This window comes from Diorhabda sublineata, chromosome 5, assembly GCF_026230105.1.
Source record: "Diorhabda sublineata isolate icDioSubl1.1 chromosome 5, icDioSubl1.1, whole genome shotgun sequence".
Classification (NCBI taxonomy): Eukaryota; Metazoa; Arthropoda; class Insecta; order Coleoptera; family Chrysomelidae; genus Diorhabda; species Diorhabda sublineata.
In genome coordinates, this window is record NC_079478.1 from 4,165,225 (window position 1) to 4,184,578 (window position 19,354).

The window sequence follows — 19,354 nt, forward strand, 5'->3', positions numbered from 1 at the left end:
TTAAATATTGTGAAGTCAATCCTATGTAACATTGAATAGCAGTGATTACCAAAAATGGTCAAGGTACATCCCTAGGGATCCACGGGAAGCTCTACAACAGGTGTGTACTTGAATTTCCATAGTTAGATATGATTTTTTGACGAGGTGGTAATATGTATTAACTAAAACTAGGAATAAGTATTTTGAAAGTGGTTTACGAGGAAAAACCATTTGGGAACTTCTAGAATAGAGTATGTAACAAGCGATATTTTCTTATTTCAAGTACAGATAGGATATATTCCAGAAACTATAATGAACGTGAATAACCAGGTTATTATCACTTATTTCAAGTAAGAACTCCTAAAATGACTGGACTAAAAAGTAAAATCCACATCATTATTCATTATACTCGTTTATCTATTCGCAAACATACTTCAAAGAATATCTCTATGATGTTTTTTTATTATTCGTTTTATCGTAAGTGGCAATTTTGTTCGTCAAGAATAATTAATTTCACATAGTTTGATCGTAAAAAGATATGAACAAGTATTTAATTTCTACATATTAAATGTATATTCTGATAAAATTAAAGTGGACGTTTTGACGATATTGACAATAATATATGAATAAAAAAATAATTTTTAGACGACGCCATATGAAAGTTATTCGTTCTGTATTCATTTATATACCGAAAGATGCGTTTTGAGTGTTCCATGTAGTGACACTTTCGGTACGTTCTGGAGTAGACAACTTTAACTGACAACTGACAGTTGACAGTTTCACTTCGATGATCTTATATAACCTTAAATTAGTTTTGTCTAAATTTATGAATAAAATGAATGATGATGAAAAAGAAAACATCAGTGATGGAGAGTTACTCGAACCCACGCCAGAGTCAATAAGTAAAATGTTTATTTTCTGTTCTCAGTGTAATTGAAAAAGTTTTGGATCTTGTGCGTCGTCTAAAAAATGGTGTGTACGCCGCGGCTGAAATGTTGCACGCGTCTGTTGCTCTGTAACTAATGTTACACCTGAGAACAATGAGCAACAGATCAATAGAATTGAGGTTTTCATATCACGTTCTCACAATATTCAGATAAGTTTGTTTATCTGAGAAAATAAAGTGATATTAATTCAGTTGTATCAAGTTCCGAATCTGAATAAACAGTGAATAGCAGTAAAGATCAGTTGACCAGTCTGTAGTTGTATATAGGTAAAAATAAGCCATGGAAACCCATACTGTCTGTGTAGTGACGTAAGACTTATTAATTTAATTAATATTCGAAATTAATATTTTTGTGCAGTTCCGTTTATCTGTTATACTGGCCCAGTTTTTGTCCATTCTGTTGCGTCCTCGCTTCCACAGAAATAAATTAAAATTATTACCCACATTACACCCTTACAACCAGTCATGTTTTTCTATTTTCAAAATATGATAATATTCATAACTTTGCTTTCGAGATCGATACTCTGGTTTCGGATGCCCAATTCCTTCAATTTTACTATAAAAAATAAATATTAACTGTCTTTAAATATTGTACTCTAATATCTATCACTCTATCTAAATTCCCGTTACTACAATGATTACATTCGCTAGCTACAAGTGCACTGATTCCTTGTGCTCATGTACTAGATTAAACTTCGAACATCGCTCTAGATTGGGGGTGGAAAGGGACAGGAAACTGGCCGATCAGGTCCAATATTCCGATGTGCAATAAACAAAAATATCTCGACTATTTTTTAAAAAATCGGCGTCTGGTTTATTGATCGTATAATGATTAAAAATAATTAATAGAATAGGGAGATAAAAGCTCAACGCGTTATGAGTACCTTAATGTTCATTTTGGAGAACGAGGAATCGTTGAGTGGCCCACACCACACCCTGTGATTTTTTCTTCTCAAGGAGCGAGTTTTGCCAAAAGGACTACGCACCCATCCGGACCTCCGAACTGCAATTGAAGAATTTGAAACTCTTCGCTTGACATGCTTCGCCGGACCTGACTCTCCGTTGAGAAACATTGCTTTAAATGCAAGATGGGCATCAATTTGAACACTTGCAGTAACCCATCTTCGAATACCGTTTAGAATTTCTTTTCATAAATTGATTTTGACGCTGCATTTTCCCTCTTCATGCAAACTTCTTGACTAAATTATGGCGACCTCTGTATATATCAAGGAACCACCGCTGCGGAGTGGTCAGAAGTAGTATATTTGAACGTGATAAATTCTCTAACTATAAGGCAATTTACATTGTCATATCAAGGTATTCAACATTAAAAATATCTAAGGATATTTAAATGATAATTTATGATCTAATAACATTCCAAAATTCCGATTAAGTTTGTTATTTATCTATTTTTTACTTATCTTATAAGAATTAATGCATTTCAATTTTACGTATTCCATCACAATGGTCCACTTGTTGAGCTTTATCAACTACAAATGATAAAAGATTAATCGTACTAGTGGAAAAGATATATGAAAATTTAATTTATCAATAAGTTGCATTCAGTCAAACATCATGTCTTTGCAAAGTTTCGAAAACCTGTTATCGAAAACCCTCGGTGCAAACAAAAAAATTATTCATAGTGATATTACAAATTTAGTTGCCGCCGGAGAAAACTTTGGAGGTGAATTGCTCAAACTTACAATAACCGTTGAAAATCAAATTACCAAAGAGACCGAAGTATTACATGCTGTTGCTAAGAAAATTCCAGAGATGGAATTGTTCCAGAAAATTTTCAATATTCAAGAAACTTTTAAAAGTGAAATCATATTTTACGAAAAACTGGTACCTATTTTCAGACAATTTCAAGAACAACATAAAATAAAAAATGTTTTAAATTGTTTTGCTGAACTATATGGAAGTCGTTTGAATTTGAATGGAAGTGATATTGTCGATAGAGACGCTGTAATTATACTTGAAGATTTGATAGTTTCAGGTAAGATCGTTATATCCGATATATTTATTTGTGAAAATCAGAGTCCATTTTTGCCTAACCTGGATCAATCAAACTATCAGTAGTGTCATTGACCACCTTCGTCGTGAGTGGGCACAAATGATGCTCAATTAGCGCAATTGTAACGGTCCAGTCAACGTTTATAGTTTTTCTGTTGGATATTAGATTAGTAGACTTATTAACAAACATGTTTATTGTATTATCGATTAGGCACGAATCCTGATACACTTCCAATTTGTGAAATGGTGTATTTGCACACAATTCTTGGGACTATACTCTTTTTATGTAGGTTGTAGTGTTCGCAAAAGACGTGCCTTGGTAATGGACTTGCACTTTTCCAAAGAAAATAGTCCCGGTAATTTGACGTTCTGTCATCTGTCAGTGTTCATGAGCAACGTCTACCTGTCGAGTAGATCACTTCCCTAGTTAAGATTATGTTGGACAGCTCGGAAGAGCATCTGCCGTGGTAGTGGTACTAGTGGTAGTATCTGTAAAACAGTCAGGTCAGCGACGTTTCTTCTATGCTTTAAGCTTTCCAAGTTTCTGGTCAACCCTAGATCGCCCGTATGTCGAAATGGCCTCTTCTGTATTGAGTATATTCAGTAATATTCAAAATTTAACTCAATTGTAAAAGAAACCAATTTACCAACATCTTACAAACATATACAAAATTTTTAAATCATAAATCTAACTGTAGGTTATAATAAGGTACATATATATTTTGTCTCCATGCGAATTGAGAACTGTTAACATAGTTTTTTATATTTGTTCGCGGGTCCAGTTTAGAATCGACTCCGAATCGGTTGGTAACCAATTCAGGGTCGTTGTAATGTGCATGCTTCATTCCAAATGTAGTCAGGATATTGACTAACCATAACAAACTTTTAGTGTTCTAGCAAAATCTAGAACTGGGAACTGGGTTAACTCCTAATAAAGCTGTTGTAAAGTTTCCCAGGAAAGGGTACAAATTGTACAAGTTAATATCACACTTAAAAAAATCGTACCTTCATTATTCAACTAATTGCTTTTCTACGAGCTCCTGCCCTATAAATGTCCTTGCAATAATTCTAAAATATCATAGAAAGTTTCGAAGGTGTCCAGTTATAGATAACTTCTGTCTAGTTACAATCAAAAATATCTAGAGGATTGTCCGTGGCTACACATCAATAGTTTCCATTAAATTATTGATGGCTCCGCTGGATGGCGTGCGGCTGTCTACCCGTCACATTCTTATAGATAATGTAGCGTTTCACATGATACCAGATAATACTCTTACTAAAATGATATATAAATATTCAACAATAGAAAACAGATGGAAGATAAAATTATTGAAGGACTAAGGTTGGTATCAAGATTCAATAAAAATTTTTATAATAATATACGGGGTTAATGTGAAGTATGGAAACTGCTAAGCCCAAATGAGTTTAAAATAATGATATGATCTAGTTATTAGTGAAATTTCCCGTTTAGTTAGGATACGATTTATACAAAAACCGTTTAGAAATGTTAGGTATGAGAATTTAATATCCTTGAATCAGATTATTTACATGTATTTGAACAATTTCGTAGGTTACAAGAATCTTGATCGTTATATTGGTTACGACATGGAGGAAGCAAAATTAGCTTTGAAAGAATTGGCTGTTTTGCATTCCGTACCGTTGGGAATAAAAATGAAAAAACCAGATCTATTTCAGAAAGATATAAGACCACATTTGGAAGAAAAATTCAAACCTCAACAGGGAATACTTGATACGTTAATGTTTATATCAGAAATTCTATTCGAATCTGATAAATGTGCAGCTGCAGTTACCAAGGTAATTATTATAATAACGTAGTCGTTCACATAAAAGTAGGAAGGAAATTTCGAACTGTTAATATTAAAAAGAAAATCCAGGTGATAGTCTCAATTATGTGGAAAATATGTTGTTCTATGCATTCCAAAGTTTGACTTCATATTATTGGATAGTACAAAAGATCCAAATCGATTGAACAAAAGCGCTTTTGGGTCAAAATTTGAAAAATTATAACTAAATATTGATCATTTTATTTTTATAGGTACAAAAGGTTTGGAAACTGTTCACAAACAATCCAGATTCGTATAAACCTAGGGAGCCTTTCGCAACTCTATCTCATAGTGATCTTTGGGTGAATAACATAATGATAAAACATGACAAAGGAAAGCCAATACATATTAAATTCGTCGATTTTCAAGTTTATAATTACAAATCTCCTGTAATAGATTTGCTGAATTTCCTTTTTACTAGCGTTCGAAATGAAGTACTGAAAGAAAATATTGATGATTTAATTAGGTTTTATCACAAAGAATTGATAGAGAATCTGAAACAACTAGAATGTAATACAGAAGACTACAGATTTTCTGAGTTTCAAAAAGAATTACAGGAAGACGCTTATAAAGTGCTTTGTTGGGCACTTAACTTCATTCCGTTCATTATTTTCGGACCGAAAGGAAAAGTTGGTGCATCGCCCCATGGAGATTTCGATATTAATAGTAACAAAATTAGAGATGAGATGAGAAAGGCAACTCCTTACATCGCCAAAGAGAAGATGCAATTCATTGTAGAATATTGTGAAAGTAAAAAGTGGATTTGAAATTAAATCATTTTGATATTGTTTTTATTATTAATTGTATAATGTTATCTAGATAAAAAAATAAGCAAAATAAATTAAATTCTGTACTTTGTACACTATTTGAAAATTCATAAATCAACCAAGTCGTGTTATATATAACGGTGAAACGATTTCTTGAATAGTTCAAACTATCCTGAACAAGTCACTTGCGATGACGAAAAAGGTCTGCTTTGTAGTAACTTCCACGTTAGGAAGAATCTTCAATTATAAAGCTGTGAAAATAAGCCATAAAAAAAACATGCCCTATGTGTATTGGGTGATAATTCGTAAATCCTTTCTTCCTATTCAGCCAAATTTTAATATGCGGAATTAATATTTTTGTGCAGCTGCCTTTGTCCATCATATTGGTACAGATTTTGTCCAAGTGAGTTTGTAATTTCAAATCAGTAAAAACGAATCATGAATCCATTACCTATAGTTTGTACGTCTACGTTTTTTAGTAAACCAAATTTCAATATTTGGAATTCATTTTTCGTAGAGCTACTTTTGTATGTCATAATGGTTGAACATTTTTCAATGGAAATCCTTTTCTCTTTTACTTTAGTTACATAGTCTTAACCATAACGGAAAGTGGAGATACTTAATCCTCCGCTTTTAAAATATTATTCACAACTTAGAATTCTTCCTGTACCAACAACCATACTGCACCCAATAGCTAGAAAAAAAAATAAATTTGCGCGAAATAAAAAGTGATTTACGAAGAGTTGATCATGATGAGAGCATGCGTCCTTATTTGTTAATAAAGTATTATTAAATAGAAAAGTTAATAGAGTTAAAGTATAAATATTATGAGGATATATTAGTTATGGTTTCTTCCTTTGCCTCTATCGATCCGAAGGGTCCTAGCAGTGATTACCGGTCACTGCAGTAGGCTCCAAACTCAGGAAAATGGATAACAAATCTCTGTGCAGAATGCAGTGAAGAGGAAGAGACAATAGAACACCTAATGCACTCACTGCACGGCATTGGCGTCGAAACGACTACAATGCATGGGGAGTAAAACATTGGAATGTCTGGAAGAAGCAGCGAAGCTGGGTGTTAAGAACCTGAATCACTTCATTGCAAACTGGAAAACTTGGCATGGGCATCACGAGTGAATCTCGGCTAAAAAGTGGAGATCATCCTGTTAGCCTAGCCTAACCTTCCTCACTATTATTTCCGAAGATAATAAGATAGTTTCATTAATTTTTCCTAGAAAAGATTTTATGTTTTTTTATCACAAATTCAACTAACACGAACTCGGCAACTGTAGGAGTGAATTTCTGAAAGAATTTGCCCGTCTCCACTACAGTTGCTGTCCCTATTTGGGACTGAAAATGGGTCTAGTCGTCTAAATTATAATAACTGCTTTCCCAAATTTCTTCAGCTATGAATATTAATTTTGCTGTTCTTTTCCATTTTTTGGTTCTTTCTACTAATTTTTTTGTGTGAATTTTTTTCTTTCTTCTTGCTATCTCCTTGCTCTGCCTCTAATTCTAGTTTCTTAAGTGCATGAGTGCGACATCGAACTTTCTTGCAACTTTTTCATTGCATATTAATTCTTGTTCGAGTTTATAGATATGATAAAACATGTATTGGATAGGCAAAGATTATTGATAGTGAATTTTCAAGTAGACTCACGATATATAAATATAAATCACAGTTAGATTATTTCTTTATCAGATCAACTTGAAAATGCAACCGAAATATAACCTAAGAACATACCGTAAGTTGCATTAAAATGTTCTCACAAACCTAATAACCTACAAAAGAAATAGAGCGCAACCACAAAAAAATCATAATACTTTAGAGCGGTACATTCAAACGGGGATCGTGGCTACTTTTCTTTGAATTTTCGTAAGCATTATCAAATGAATAGATAGCTGTAGGAGTTTTCTCTTTATATTGGGATTTGATTCAAAACGGCTGAAGTTAATCGCGTCAGTTTACTTGTAGGCATTCAAAAGATGTATCTTCATAATGGTTTTCTAATCTATGCAGACTTCAAATTAATCTCATTTCTGGTTTAGTTGTGATTCGTGTACTCTTCACTTCTATTATCAGCTGCCTAAACACCATGCAGTCGACCTTAAGTGACACTTCAGTATTCTTTCCCGCGATATGCTATTTATTAAATATCTACCAGAGTTACAAGTAATTCTTCAGGATGTAGATCGTTAGCATAACCGTTTTAGGTATTTTTAGGCTAAGAATTGTGTCATAATAGATGTTTCATGGGGTTAAAATAATGACGAATCTTTGTGGTTCAGTGCGTTTTAAGTATGGTAATATTTTTTTGATCTAAAAGTGCTTGTACAATACCTATACACGAAGTCAAATGCATTTGTTACATCAAGTGTTTCAAATTTGTTTAGGTAACATGGAAAATTTAGATTTGATAAATTTAGTAACATTAACATTATCATATTGATGTACTTAATATATTAATAATATCAAATCTAAAATAGCGATTCAGGTTGCTGCTTCAATATCAGTTTTTTACTTATCTAATTGGAATTGAAGCATTTTTAAAGTGCCATGATAATACAACCACTTGATAAAAAGTATCATTTATAAATAATAAAATTATATTAGCAAAAAAGGAGTATAATAATTTCAGTTATCGTTAAGGTGTATACAGTTAATCATCATGTCTTTGCAAAGTTTCGAAAACCTGTTATCGAAAACCCTCGGTACCAACAAAAAAATTATTCATAGTGATATTACGAATTTGGTTCCCCCCGGGGAAAACTTTGGAGGTGAATTGCTGAAACTTACAATAACCGTTGAAAATCAAATTACCAAAGAGACCGAAGTATTACACGCTGTTGCTAAGAAAATTCCAGAGATGGAATTGTTCCAGAAAATTTTCAATATTCAAGAAACTTTTAAAAGTGAAATCTTATTTTACGAAAAACTGGTACCTATTTTCAAACAATTTCAAAAACAACATAAAATAGAAAACGTTTTAAATTGTTTTGCTGAAATATATGGTAGTCGTTTGAATTTGAATGGAAGTGATATTGTCGATAGAGACGCTGTAATTATACTTGAAGATTTGATAATTTCAGGTAAGATCGTTATAACACTTTGAACTACTTGTATAATTTAGATTTATTTAGTCAACAACATTTTGTTGATAATTTTCTATGAATTCTTTGTCTTTTGATTATCAACTAACATACAATGAGCAGTTATGTATAATATAACTGGAGTTATCGTGAAAAATATAATTTAAGAGTAAACTTGATTAGTGTGTATTTTATTTAATACTATGCCCATCCAGGAAGTAAAATTCCCGATGATTTCTCATTTAAAGTAAAAGTTATTAGCCTTGCCAATTCCACATATGTAGCGGAACTTCTCAATCATATACCAGCCGGAAAGACCTCACCTCGTAACAGTAGCCATGGTTGAAGTAGTCAGAAATGGAAACTCTCATTTTTTACCCCGCCTCCTGCGAGGTTCGGTTGGTGATAAAGCTCTTAAATGCACGGAGGAAATAATAAGTGCCTTTCAAAACAAGAGGCGTGGAATGCTTACTGAAGGTGTTTTGCTATTCCATGATAACACTCGTACAAATACGGTTTAGCTATTTTAAAAGATTTAATAGATCATCCACCCTATAGCCCTCGAAGCGGTTTCCACGTTTTCTACGCCTCAAAAAACTCCTACCTTTCGGTAATCATTTTGGCAATGACGACAAGCTGAAGAAATCTTCCACAGGCAGCACATTCTATAAGAGAGCGATACAAATGATGATCTAAAGATACGACAAGTGTCTGAGCTCTGGTTGTGGCTATGTTAAACTCTCGAACTTTCACATCTGATAACCAGTTTTTAGTATTGTTTTTTCGATAAATTGATTCCATTACTTTTCCATTAAAATCTTTATTCAACGTTTAAATCATCTGCTACCAACGTCTGGTGTTTTTGTGTGAAATAGTACAGAGGAAGAATTTCAGCGTGAAGTTGTTAGTTCAAACGGTTTGTCTAGTATCGATAAAATCATTGTAGATAAACTGTTTTCATTTTAAGCATCTATTTTGATCTCAAATGCTATTTTAGTTAATCAATTAGATGAAAATGCTAGAAATAGTTAAAATAGTTTCATAAAACAAAGGCACTAGATTTTTACCTCTAGATTTACCTCCAGATGAAATGTCATAGAAATGAGTTCATATAATTACCTATAATGATGGTTTAATTAATACTTGAAAAAATATTAAACACTGAGATAGAAAAGAATTTGAATGTTGAGTGCTGTTCTATCTATAATTGTTTACTGGGTGCCCCCATAAATAATAAAAATAGTTATTCAACTAACAAGGTTAGGAGCTGGTCTATTAAAAAAGTTTTTCCTTTTATTTTTCATTTATAAACACACCTTACCGAGAGGAATGTTTGAGATATTCCAATCTGACCAGAAAGAGATCAATGAGCAATATCACTCTAACCTAAATTACTAAGATTGGCAAACGTGTAACTAGGGTATTACTCAATAGTGAACCTCACAGTGCAACGTTTCAATAACAGTAAAACCAGCATTATCCTCTGGTCTTTTGACAAATAATTATTGCACTCACTCAAAGGGTTTAATTCTCTTAAATCTTCTGGTCATGGTTGTGTTGTCTCGACGTTCACGTGATTTGATTAACAGTTTCCATTTGAAAATCCCGATGAATTACAATGTTCCCAAAGTACCAAGGTGTATTGATGATATTCCTATAAGTTAATACATATTTTATATTGAATTCTCAAGTCGAGAGTCATCTTCTTCTTCTCATGTCATCTTCTCATTGAAGGTTGTCCATTCTCTTTTGTTAAGGAGCCAGGATTTCTTCTTCCTGCTGATGCCTTTTTCTCTATTTTACCTCATTTTACCTCACATTATGTTCTTTAGCAGTAGGTATTTGTCGTTGCATACGATGTGTCCTATGTAAGATGTTTTTCTTATCTTAATAATTGTCAACAACTTTCTTTTACGACAAATGCGTCTTAGTACTTCGTCGTTGGTGATGCTATCAATCCACGGTATCTTCAGGATGCGTATATAGAGCCACGTCTCAAGTTTTTTGATCATTTGAGCTAACAAGGTCCAGGTTTTCACTCCGTACATCAGTACTTGCCACACATAACATTCCTTGAATCCTATTCTGACGTGGAGGTTTAGATTTCTGTTTGGAAACATACCCAGATATTTAGCTTTATTAGCATAAGGAATATTAACTTTACTCATTCTGATAGGACGGTACTATCTTTTTTATTCATTGATGTGGATGAATTTAATTTTATTTAACTTTAATATAGTATAGAATTTGTCTTTGAACAGTAAAACATTTTAAGAAATATTCGTGTAGGTTTTTTTTAGGAAATTTCATGGTAATAGGCAACGTGCCTGAGGAATTTGAATTGATTTGTGGTTGTCAAAATCTTTCAGTTTGGTTATTTGTAATGTAAATTATCATTTTCCTTGGACTTAAATTCACAATTAATAATATGGAAATTCTCCTTGTACAATAATTTTTACTCATCATTAGAATTTTATTTATTGGGAATGAAAACAATTTAAAGGTGTTGTTCTTTGCATCTCCTAAAAACCTTTTGGCAAAAGCATCATGTTTTTCATGTATTTATATATTTTGAAAAAAAAAATTGTAGGTTACAGAAATCTTGATCGTTATATTGGTTACAACTTGGAAGAAGCCAAATTAACTCTGAAAGAATTAGCTGCTTTGCATGCCGTACCGTTAGGAATCAAAATACAAAAACCAGAACTATTTCAAAAAGATATTAGACCACATTTGGATGAAAAAATGACACCTCACCATCAATTGAATGATACCATTCTGTTTATATCGGAAATATTATTCGAATCTGATAAATGTGCAGCTGCCGTTACCAAGGTAATTATTTATATAATTTTATGAGATGAAACTTCAAATTACCATCCAGAAGGTAAGTTAGCAAATAAGTAAAAGTTATCCAAAGAATAATTTTTTTCGAATGAATATCAAAAGATCTGATCAAAATTTCCTACAATATTATTTTGAAACACTTTTAAGTTATATGTAATAGAAATGGAAATATAAATCATTCAAACTAAATCATCTTAGTGGAAAGGTAGACACTAGTGATATGGAAACATTAGGCTAGAAATATTATTATATCTAAAGCTGCCCACCCAAATGAAAGACAAGCTCTAAAATAATATGACAAACATAAAAATCTAGTAATTCTTCCAATTATTTTAATAAAATATATTGCTCAACACAGATCAATACTCAACATTGCAGAATGTTTCTACCAAATATCCAGAGAAAACTACCACAACATAAAGAAAGAAATTGGATCTTCCATTAGATATTAAACGAATACCCATCCCCAAAAAAAGATTTTCTCATATTCCAAAAATCTACTATATTCTGCGCAAAATTAACAAACTTGTCTTCCTCCTCTGACCATTCGTGAGCACATTTAATTTTCTATTTCAACTTTTGGCCAACACTTTTGACAAAAAATCCATCACTCAAAGTCTCTCAATATTCAAAAATAATCGTAACATTTTTCAAAATATTCTATTTCTTATAAAATATTGTCTCATGTCGATTTTCATACGTGAAATTTCATACGCCTCTACTGTTTTCTATATTTTTACTAGGAAAGACTACAATTTAATGGTTAAAGATATTTTTTCTTCTTTAATAGAATCATTTGCTTACTTGAGGGAGTTCTACCAATGAGAAGAAGTGTTTTCAGTTAAAAAAATATGTATTGTTCTAAAACTTAGAACTAACATAACCTAACTTTTTTCTAATAGAAGTTTGGGCAGCTTAAACATTCGTGGGATTTTCAATTACATCGAATATTATTTTTTGCACAAACAGAATACAGAGCTACGTACTATTAAATTTTATTTCAATTAATACCAATTTATATTGCCCAATAAAAAGATGTAGTTGACTCTAGTTTGAACTAATAAAAACAGGTCAAAACTAGAATTAACTTGAAAGGAGATTTAACCGTAACATATATTCATCACCTTTCAAAATACTTTTTAACGAAAAACGTCTCTAATACTTTTGTTAGATCCTTGAAATTTTATTGTTGGTTATGATGTGTTGATGTTATTTGCGTCATTTATGGGTCCATTCCTTTAACATTTAGACAATGTACAACCTAACATTTATTTCGTGGTGGACTTCCATTTCTAGACGTACAAATTACTAAAAACAAGGTATTTCGTATACAAAAATCTCACATCACAATTTGTACTTCTGATCTGACAACCGCGTGGTAAATATAGATAGCAACGTTTGCTGATGAAAGTTAATCTTTCAGTTTTTTAAACCATACCAAAAATTTTACAAAAAATCTTGAAAAAATTTCAAATCTGGATGTGGTAATTCAAGATTCGATTAACTAAGTAAACTCATGACAACATTTAATTTGAGAAAAGACCAATTACATTAAAGAACATTGAACAAAAAAAAATGAGACAAATATCTGGACATGGAGAAAGCATGGGGAAACAATTGAGTAATCAATTCAGAGAAAAGTTTAAGATAATTTTAAAATCTACGGGATTCAACTCTGGGAAACTCCAAGTAACCCTACTATGATTATTTGGCTCTCAAAACGATTTGTTCGCTGTTGGATACCGCATAATTTAACAATTATTCTAAAAAAGCTTGTTTTTATTGGTGCAAATAAATATCGAAAAAATTCAACAGCGATGATTCAAAAGACGTTTATAAGACAAACGACGAATCATTAATCTTTGTGTATGAGAAATAAATATCCAATTATAAATATTTATTCTACTTAAGTAGCAACCCTCGTGAGTCCATGTTGTCTTAAAACCTTATTTAAATTAGCGTTAGAAGATCCTTATCAAAATATAGTAAGAGTACATAACAATTAATAATGATTTTTGTAGGTACAGAAGATTTGGAAGGACCGTTCACTTGTATATAAACCACGGGAGCCGTTTGCAACTCTATCTCACAGTGATCTTTGGGTGAATAACATAATGATAAAACATGACAAAGAAAAGCCACTACATATTAAATTCGTCGATTTTCAAGTTTATAATTACAAATCTCCGGTAATGGATTTGCTGAATTTCCTTTTTACTAGCGTTCGAAATGAAGTACTTGAAGAAAATATTGATGATTTAATTAGGTTTTATCACAAAGAATTGATAGAGAATCTGAAACAACTAGAATGTAATACAGAAGACTACAGATTTTCTGAGTTTCAAAAAGAATTACAGGAAGACGCATCTAAAGCGCTTTGTTGGGCACTTCATTTCATTCCTCTAGTTGTTTTTGGACCTAAGGGAAAAGGTGGGAAGGCACGAGACGATTTATCCAGCAACAGTATTCGAGATGAGATGAGAAAGGCAACTCCTTACCTCGCCAAAGAGAAGATGCAATTAATTGTAGAATATTGTGAAAGGAAAAACTGGATTTGAAATTGAATTCTTCTGATTTCATCTTATTGTTTTTATTATTATATTAATTATATAATTTATATGTCTATAACCTGTAGATAAAAATAAACATTTTAACAAAAAAAAATAGAGTTGTATTCACCCTTCCTAATATTAGAAAATTGAGTCTAGAGACTCGTGTAGTAAATGGAGGTGAAGTAATTTCTTGAAAGGTGCAAACATGCCTTAAAACACAAGTCACTTATGATAAAGAAAATTGTGGAAAGACGGTAAACCGTATATGTAACGTAAAATTTTCCAATAAATATAAATTGGAATTCGAATCTTGGTTTATTCAACGAAGCAATTGAAAATATTTCTTATCAAAGAACTGTGAACCAAAAAACTCTTTTAGTGGCCAAATAAATAAAATAAAAAAGTTATTGTGACTAACGAGCTTTTATTATTATTGGAAAAATTGTTTATTTTCATTTTTCGCTCGTAAATTCTTGAAATTATGGAAAGGTTTTCAGAGTCTTCATCTGTAATAACAAAAAAAAGTAAAAAAGAATCAAAGTTTGACGCCACATAGTCTAGTGGAAAGAGAAACTACTAGGGGAATGTTGTCTACTGTGAGTTGGGAATCATTTTAAGAGAAGAAACTATATACAATTCATTTTATATACAGTATATCCCCCAATGATGAAGTATTAAAACTATTTAAGTTGTCGTTCTCGTTAAAGGTAATTGAAACATTTCAAAATTTGTTTAAAAACAATAAAATTAAAGTAGTAAGTATAATAAAAACACAAAGTAGTCCTCCATGATTCATGTTTTTCTTATGTGGCAACCCTTCCAACAAGCCATCAGTTTTGCTCAGAGAAAATAAATAAAAATATGACAAAGACAATAAAACTTCTACGAAGGATACATAGCAGAACACGCCACTGATACTTACACGTGCATCTTCAGTTTTTATTAGTATTCTCCCCAAAGCAATCCTTACTAATATTACAAACGTGAATGTAAGTTTGTTACGCATGCAAACGAAAACCACTTAATCGATCATCACGAAACATTGTACACATATTCTTGGAGGTATTAGAATTAATATAGGATATAAAAAATATTTTTTACGGAAGATAAAAAAATTATTTGTTGAAAAATCTCAAAATCTAGCTTCTTCAACGCTAGCTAACATTCCAGTAATAAAGTTCTAGCTTGGAATAGCCATTCCAATAGACCATAGTTACAGATGTTTGGATTTTTTCTAAATATTCTTAGTTATTTCTGTCACTATAAAACTATTTAAATTTTTGAGGCTAGATGTTATCAATGGCGATTCCAATTATACCCACTGACCTTCCATTCCAATTCAAAAGGGTTCAGTTTCCCGTCAAGCTTAGCTTTGCTGTTAATCTCAATAAATCTCAAATTTTTAAAAATTGATCATCAAATGTCTGATATTTATTTAATGAATTCAATGCGAGCGAAACCGCGGGTAAAACCTAGCACTGTATATATTGATACCTTTCGTATTCTGTGCACTTTCCCTTTTTTCCTAAATAAACTAAAGAAGACATCTTGACATCTTGATTTATAAAACAGATTTTTCTCGACAATTTCCCTCACTTGATATTTCCTACAAAATTATGGTCAATTTATTATAAAATATCGTCAGAGAATCTGAGGTAATATGGACTTGAAAGGTATATTAATCAACCAGAAAACTGGCTTTCTTAAGGATTTCGAAATTAAATAAAGGAGATGGAACGATATAATTTTGTACAAATAACTGATAGTTTTTAAGTTAAACCTTGGAAATATTTGTTACTTCGATATTATAAAGTGAAACAATCACATTTATTGTAATTGATAAAATATTATCTTGTAAAATCTTCCAAGCTCCAAACGGTTACTATTTAAGGACCCTATTTACAGTCAAACGAGAAGCATTCGCATAATTCAAGACCTAAACCTTCTGAGATCCAAGTTACAAGAGATTTAAACTCCATACACAAAATTCTACTACGTAAATTCAATACACTTCTTTATAAAATAAAATTTTATTACAACTTGTCGAACACACTTTATTTCTAGACGAAATAAGTATCTCTTAAGCTTTCTAAAAAAATTGAAAGCTTGTCAAAAAAGCGCCAAATGTTGTATTGATGTCTTTCTGTTAATGTTTTCAATTGTATCTTCCTCCTTCACTAAGTTATACAGAGATTTTTATTCTCAACATCTATTATTCTTTTGGTGTTATTACTTTGCTAGGAAACGGAAAAATAGGCTTTTCCATCCATTATTATATGATATTGTATAAAAATCATCGATATACGTTAGTATTTTGTATTTAAGCTCAAATTTGTGTAGTGACTCGCATAAATTTTTTTCAACTTGTTTAATAGCCTACGAAACATGGGAAAAATTAGTGAATTATATTTATAGATATCTCCAGCTATAAATTTCTACAATTGGTCAATGACAAGGTATCAAAATGAAACATATTACGATTTTCGAATCAGTAACAATAAATATACGGCGATTAAATCCAGCAGAATAGAACGTATGTCATCTTATCAAGAATATACCTAATCCTTCATGAAAATTTATTATACAATTAGGATTCATTAGGGACTAGGCTAGTATTAATCTGATATGGGTAAATTGTCACCCGGACTTTATACAAAATATCAGATATACATCAGTAATTTATGTCGTGTTATCTGAAATCAGGACAATTTGTGTTCATTGTTCATAAATACTAGGTTGGCGAAAAATAATTTCGGTTATTTCTAATGATGCCTCTTCAATTCTATGAGAACCTATAAATTTTGTAACGTCATTCTTTTACTCATACAAAAATAACACTGGAGATTCAAGAGGGTCACTCTCTTTACTGCTGAAGTGGAAAAATTGCCTATGTCAGAATTGCTTTACTCGATTTCGTTCTTTAGATTAGAACTTAGAAATTAATCTTGCCCTAAACGTTGGAAAAAGTATAAAATTTCTCAAAATGTCGAGTTGACCGGCAATAAATTTCATTATGCGTTACTGTTTTGTTGACACATAGCTTTTCCAGCTTCATTGATAATATTAAGAACTTCTTGCAACCCCTCGATGAGATAAAAAATGAAGTCTAGATTATCGATGTATCCCATTGTACTTAATTCTTATACCATAACATAAGTTTACTAGAATATCTTTGAATATAAGGTCAAACTATAAATTGAATAACAATGGATAAGAATTAGTATCCTAGACGGATTTCCCATTTTATATCTTAGGTGTATTTCCAACATCCCTTTTATCTATTCTAACTTTGTGAATCATATCGATTAGTTTATTGTATTCGACTTTACCAAAAAAAATTTTTTTAGTCAGTGGAACAAGCAAAAACATCCTTGGTTTGGTAACATTATTTCTATAGAAAAATTGATTTGTACAAGGATATATTAGCCTACTATAGAATCAAACAAAACAAATTTCAAAATATTTTATTACTCCTCTTAATTGGATACATTTATTACAGCGAACCTGCAACGTCTCTAGACTTTTAAAAAAATGTTTCTTCTTGCTCTGCAAATCAAACTCCACAGCTTTTATTACCTCCTCGTTGGACGAAAATTTACGACCTTTTAAACTTTTTTTCAGTTGAGAAAAGAGATGATAGTTGGACGGAGCCAAATCTGATAAATGAGGAGGTTTTTCTAGTAATTCAAACCCTAAATCACGAATTTTTTGCATGGCAACATGAGGTTTATCATGCAAAAACAAAACACCTTTAGATAGCTTTCCACGTCTTCCCCCTTTAATTTTTTTCCGTGGTCGAATGTCGAATAGTAATCTCCAGTTACTGTTCTACCCTTATCCAAAAAATGAATCATGATTACCCCATTACAATCCCAAAAAACTGAAGCAAGAACTTTTACAGCAGATTTTTGGACATGAATCTTCTTGGAGGTCTTGGAGAACCAGATTGTCGCCATTCCATCCATAGTAACAATTCGGTTTAAGAAGTCTACATTGTTATCAAATCGAGCACAGATCGAACGCGATGCTTCTACCCTTGCACGCTTTTGGTCAACATTCAAACATTTGAGGAACAATTTTGCAGCAATTTTTCTCATGTCCAAATTGACGTGAACTATATGATGAACGCGTTCGTATGAAATTTTCAGTGCTTCAGATATCCGTTTTAGCTCAATTCGACGGTCTGATAAAATCATGTCATGAACTGCATCGATATTTTCGAGGCCTGACACAGAAATTGGCCTTCCCGATAGGTCATCATCTTCAATGGAAAATTTACCTCTTTTGAAGCTTGCAGTCCAATTTTTCACGGTCGCATACGAAAGACATTGATCACCAAAGGGTATTAAGCATATCTTCGTAAATCTACTTACCTCTCAACCCTTTTAAATACAGGTACTTGATGATGGCTCGATATTCCAATTTTTCGATTTTCACAATTTCGGTGGACATCTTTTTTCTCTTAATTTATTGCGTAACTCTGGTTTACTTTTTTGACGTCAAACTTTACACTGACACTAATAAGTTATTGTTCGTTGCAAAATTTTGTTCATTCGTGGATCTGATCTAGGGTAACTAGATATCAATACATTTTCGTAGTAGTTCCAAAATATTGAATAGAAAAGCTCATCCTCGATAGGGTTTTCAATCTCAATAATCACATCTATCTTGAACCCAAAGCGACAATTGAATTCTTTTAAATCGCTGATTGACTACGGAAGCATCTTCACTGGACTTACTTACATCCAATCACCAAGTCCACTGTTACCTCACTACTGATCAAGATTTTCGCAGCCATCTGACTTGAAGACCTTCATCTAGAAAAATAGCTTCTTTTGGAAGAAATAGTATTTTAGAAGCAAAATAATTAGATGCAGATTCTTGTACAAAATATCTTATAGGTATAGCTGGCTCCTTAATCAATATTCCACCTATCTACAACCATGGTAACTATGAGTTCTAATCGAAATTATGAATACGTCGTCATTTCTTCATTGTCTGTTATTGTTTCTCGGAACGTCGTGGCTAATATAATCCTTCTGGGACTGTCGTCCTTTCTTCACCAGAAAGTTCTCCACCTTGTGCATATCAACCGTCAAATCGCATATAAATCTATTTTAAATAGCGTGGTTAATAGTGACATATTTGCATCCAGTTCTTGTCAATAGTATCGTCATTTTGATTGGTATCTTAGGTCTTCGATCCTGTTTTAAACTCCCCCTTTTACCATTACATTTCTGGATTGGTATTCTTGTCTCTTAGAAACAACCCCAACCTTGATATCAATTTGTAACACACCCGATTTGTAGGTAAAATA

The 19,354-nt window shown here is 32.0% G+C and overlaps 3 protein-coding genes across 3 annotated transcripts in view; 2 read left to right on the forward strand and 1 right to left on the reverse strand.

Moving 5' to 3' along the window:
• Positions 1-19,354, reverse strand: part of LOC130444236 (inactive dipeptidyl peptidase 10) — a 217,597-nt gene that overhangs the window by 148,918 nt on the left and 49,325 nt on the right. The gene's annotated exons all lie outside the window — the stretch shown is intronic.
• LOC130444238 (uncharacterized) lies at positions 1,138-5,639 on the forward strand. The gene is made up of 3 exons (XM_056779301.1): positions 1,138-2,921; positions 4,509-4,753; positions 4,995-5,639. Exons 1-3 carry the CDS (start codon positions 2,501-2,503, stop codon positions 5,547-5,549), a joined length of 1,221 nt encoding a protein of 406 aa, XP_056635279.1. The 5' UTR covers positions 1,138-2,500; the 3' UTR covers positions 5,550-5,639.
• Positions 8,037-14,149, forward strand: LOC130444239 (uncharacterized). Its single transcript, XM_056779302.1, has 3 exons — positions 8,037-8,638; positions 11,229-11,473; positions 13,507-14,149. The coding sequence occupies exons 1-3, from the start codon at positions 8,218-8,220 to the stop codon at positions 14,041-14,043; spliced, it is 1,203 nt and encodes a 400-aa protein (XP_056635280.1). The 5' UTR covers positions 8,037-8,217; the 3' UTR covers positions 14,044-14,149.